The sequence below is a fragment of the Physcomitrium patens genome, chromosome 16 (genome assembly GCF_059467195.1).
Source record: "Physcomitrium patens ecotype Gransden chromosome 16, ASM5946719v1, whole genome shotgun sequence".
Classification (NCBI taxonomy): Eukaryota; Viridiplantae; Streptophyta; class Bryopsida; order Funariales; family Funariaceae; genus Physcomitrium; species Physcomitrium patens.
Genome location: NC_143425.1, coordinates 547939 through 552523, shown reverse-complemented (window position 1 = coordinate 552523; position 4585 = coordinate 547939). Strand labels below are relative to the sequence as shown.

Below are 4585 nucleotides of genomic sequence, written 5' to 3'. Positions count from 1 at the left end.
CCAGGCCAGGCAGAGGAGGGCAAATTCACAGGACAGTGCGAAGAGGGAGGAAGTGTGGTACAAGAGCCACAGAGTGAGTGAGAGAGAGAGAGAGCTAAGCCAAGCGGGTTAATGCACCACAGTGGTCAGTTATTATAAAAATGCGCTTTCCACTAACTTTGCAGCTTTCATTATGTGTTTTTATTATCCTTTTTTTTATTATTTTTTTCTTCCTTTTCCGCCGAACTGGCTGTAGCTCTGAGTTAGCGTTCCTTGGGGAGGGCGCTACCACGAAGGGAGCCAGTCTCCCGGCATGCCCGGGCACCCCCGCACCCCCGCTACCCCCACACGCCCGCCTGCCCGGGGCCCGCACCCGCGCCGCGCCAGGGCATACGCACACCACTACTACAACTCTACCAGTGCTGGTTGGGGCGAAGCCAAGGCAACAAGCCAGGATCAGGCAGACAAACAGACAGCTAGCCTGCGTCACAGCGCGAGCGAGAGGGAGAGAGAGAGAGAGAGAGAGAATGAAGAGATAGCGGCTTCGATTGCCTGGCGTTCCTTGTTGCTTCCTCTAGAGACGCCATTGTCAGTGCCAGTGCCGGATCCAGCACGAGTTCCTATCTTGCCTGCCTGCCCCACCCTCACCCCCATCCCCGCCCCCGCAGTAGTAGTTAGTTGGTTTCCCCTCCTTCCCCTCCTTCTTGTACCGTTCCCCTTCTCATCATCGCGAAATTCCAAAACGGTCTGCAGTTCCCAATTCTCTACCCTCTTCCTCCCCTCCTCCTCGCTGCCTGCGTAGCATTCATGGACTCTTCGACTGTCCCTTCTCTCAATTCCCCGTCTCTCCTGCTTCTCCGCCTCCCTATCATGCCCCCGCAGCTGACACTCCCTTTCCCCTCTTCATGCTGATTGTCATCATGCCCTGGATCCCATCAATCGGACTCGCTTTGGAGTTGTCATGAATCCACTTGCCTTGCAGCCCTTCTAGTGTGTGGACTTCCCTCAGTCGCGGTTACTTCGCCCTTGGACTGTTATGTCAGTGCGCAGTTTGTGAGGATTGTGTCCATAGGTGGTGTGTGATAAGGGAGAAAACAAAAAAGAAAAAAAGATAAAAAAGAAAAGAAAAACAAAACGGCTTGCTTTGGAATGCAATTGCGGTCACCCAAGGAGTCTTTGTGGTGGACGTCGTGGTGGTGTTTGCGGTGGATGAGGCCGGGTAGTGTATAGACCTTCGTGGGTGCGAATCCAGGCTCAGGTTCCTTTAGTGCGAGTGCTTAGTTAGAGCAGATGAATTTGGGAACTAGTTGAAGTGGATTTTCCGGCTCACCTGTGCGTGCATAATTGAGAAACGTAGCAGCAGCAGCCGTCGACTATTTCTCGACCTTGTGTTCTGGAGTGGGTGATCTTGAGAGAAGCCTTACGTATTCGTTTCTTTATTTGTTTCTCTGTCTTTGGTTAGTTTCCTTTGGAGCCCCTCTATGTTTTGCGTTGCATGTCCGAGCGCTTCTTGACATATCACCTGGAATCTTCTTGAACCTCAAAGACGATCTCCCCGGAATTTGTTGCAGTCTTCTCCTGCCACTATCTTGGCGCCGATCTCGTCTTCTCTGTCTGCCAAATTTCGATCCCTCTCTCTTCTTTGCCCTCTTCATCTTTACCTTCCCGATCTTTCAGCTCTTTAGCACTTCCGAGTTGTCTTGCTCGCCCTCTCTATTTCGTCTCCCTCAGATTTATTGGGAGCCGGTCTCTTTTTTCTTGGTTTTGGCGTGTGGATAATTTCCTGTGAAGCTCCTCTACCCATTCTGTGCTCTTACAATTCAAGGTGCTTAGAGCGTTGAGTGTGAAAACCCTACTGATATAGAACATCAACCGTACTCCCGGAACCATGGCAGTGCAAGCGCAGTACCCATCCAATGTGATATTGCCAGATTACTGCAACAGGTAGGCTTTTAACTTCTCTAGCAACTCCCTCGTACTGATCATAATTCCTTTGTCGGCGGTGATGGTAATCACATTTTTGGCGGCGGGGTTTTCTGGAGTGTCGCGCCTGTTACATGTGGCATAAAGCCTGAAAAGATCCCAACGAAGGATCAAATTTTGAATTATTTTTGGTGTTGATGAATCGGAAACGTGGATTCAGAGGAAGTGAGGAGGACTGCGTGATTCTGCTTTGTTGTGGAGGTCTTTAACTACCTCTTGTCCAAAATGTTGTATGACCTCTAAGTCTGAGGATTGCGGATGAGCAGGGCCAGTCAGACATTTGCGGGAAACAGCAGAAGTTTCTTTTTGCCCATGAACTTCACCTCGGCCTCTTTTCTGGATGAAATTCAAATCCAGCCTCAGTCACAGCCTCAATCTATCATGGGAGTTTCCGACCCGCTGCGCATGTTCAACCAATGTGAGTACTTGTTGGAAATTAATGCATTCTTTATTTCTATGTTTGTAGCTTTGCTCCTAGGAGCCTCTGGCAGAATAAATGTAGTGTTGTTTTGAAGTCCAGAAATGCAATGCATTTTCTCGAGGACTTGATTTAAATGATAACTTATGTCGAAAGGAGTGCATAGACGTCAATGAATTGCGCGTCGCTTTTTGGGTAAATTACAACTTGCATCTTCTCCTTCAAGGGAAGTTAGGAATGACAGAAAACTTTCCGAATCACAACTAGTAACACAGGAGTATATTTGCACGCGAGATTTTATTATGCCAGAGTGAAGAATAGCACTAGGCATGGCAACTCATGGCAGCTATGATTTTGTTAATTTTTTAAATTTTATTTATTTATTTATTTTTTTGTGGTATGTTAGCCCCAGCCCTAATTTGCTGGAACTAAGTGGGTTTGCTGGCTGGTTTTGTAGTGTCTGCAGTAGCTGACCTAAGCCACGATGTTCAAGCAGCTCCAGTAATCAACAGCAATGTAATGTACACCAAGGCTGAGAACGACTTAACATGCAACTTGGTGGCTTCACGCAAGCGAGCTAGAGAAGAGGACGATGTCCTGGTGAATTCTCGGCAACAGCAGCAACAGATGCTAAGCATGGAGTACCATCAAAATCATGTGCCGATATCTGTTGTTACACAGACTACTGGTGTATCGACTGGCCTGCGGCTGGCATTTGAGGAGGACCGCTTAAACTCCACCTCCTCTGCCTCCACAAGCGGCAGAGATGTATCTACCTCTTTCATGGCTGTTATGGGCGAAGATATCAGCACACACTTACAGCAACAACGAGAGGAAGTCGAGCAATTCTTTAAGCTTCAGGTACCTATGTGATATTTGTCTATGATTTCCTTGTCCCTGTTACTTTTCCATGGTAACTTTAGGTCTAATACACTGCAAAATCAGATGCAGTAAGTGAAGAGCGAAGAGTGTATCTCAATGCTATTGGTTTTATTTTAACGTTCAGAGCGAGCAAATACGACATCAACTCGAAGAGAAAAGTCAACGACACTCACGAGCCCTAATCGGAGCAATCGAGGATGCCGTTTTACGGAGACTTCACGAGAAAGACCTCGAAATCGAGAAATTTAAGAGGCAAAATCAGGAACTTGTGAAGCACGCAGAGCAGCTCACAGTGGAGACTCATCATTGGCAGGCGAAGACTAAGGCCACAGAAGCGCTTGTGACTGCCTTGAGGACAAACCTCCAGCAAGCACAGGCAGCAGTAGCATTCAGCCGAGAGCAGAGCAAGGAGGGATGTGGAGACAGCGAAGCAGATGATGCTGCTTCGTCTCACCATGGAGACACTGAGGATGTACATGCTCGTACGTACAGGGAAAATCGGGAGCTTCGTGAGCAGAGGACTTGCAGGTCATGCCGGTGCAATGACGTATCTATTCTTCTTCTGCCATGTCGGCACCTTTGCCTCTGCAAGGACTGTGAAGCTCGCTTGGATGCATGCCCTCTTTGCCAGACTCTTAAGAATGCCAGTGTCCAAGTTTATATGTCATGACAAAGACGAGGACAAGCGGATATTTAGACTTTGGAATTTTGAGTTTCCGAGAGTGGAGTATACAATCAACCAGGTCATTCAGAGGTGGTCATAGCTAAATGTCATCCCCTGATCAAGACTCACCGGTGTGTGTGCACGTGCATCACGATTTCCCTTTTTTCCGTCACAGCCGGATGACTCTAGTAGCGCAGGTGTAAGTCTCTGCACATTTTTCTATGACCATTTTCCACACCATGGCAGCAGCGCTAGAGATACCCCATCTCTCTGTACATGAAGTTATTCATCGTAGGAATTTTGTAAACATGACGTTTGTGTATAATGTTTAACATGGTGGTTGGGCTTTACCCTCCATTCTAATTTTTATATCTCAAAATTGATTTCTCAGCTTGTTATTGAATCTGATCATGGCTTTCTTGATAAACGTGTTCAAGTCTTTGTCTCCTGTTTCTTGTTTGCTCATTCAACAATGATATGCCTGGTGTTGTGAGTCAAGATTTGTGGGGTCTATTCTTTGTGAATTGATTGGTTCTTCACATTGTGCTGCGAATGGATAAATTATGCTCTGGTCTCAGTGTGAAGACCCTGGGTTTTTGAACCATAGAGCTGATGGATGTGAGTGAGGTGGTTCATTTGTATGCATTGACTACAATTGC

At 47.2% G+C, this 4585-nt stretch overlaps 1 protein-coding gene across 1 annotated transcript; it reads left to right on the top strand.

The window, feature by feature from the left end:
- Positions 1–435: 435 nt before the first annotated feature.
- LOC112293794 (putative BOI-related E3 ubiquitin-protein ligase 3) lies at positions 436–4316 on the top strand. Its single transcript, XM_024543640.3, has 4 exons — positions 436–1923; positions 2229–2380; positions 2838–3241; positions 3387–4316. The coding sequence occupies exons 1-4, from the start codon at positions 1868–1870 to the stop codon at positions 3930–3932; spliced, it is 1158 nt and encodes a 385-aa protein (XP_024399408.1). The 5' UTR covers positions 436–1867; the 3' UTR covers positions 3933–4316.
- Positions 4317–4585: the final 269 nt, after the last annotated feature.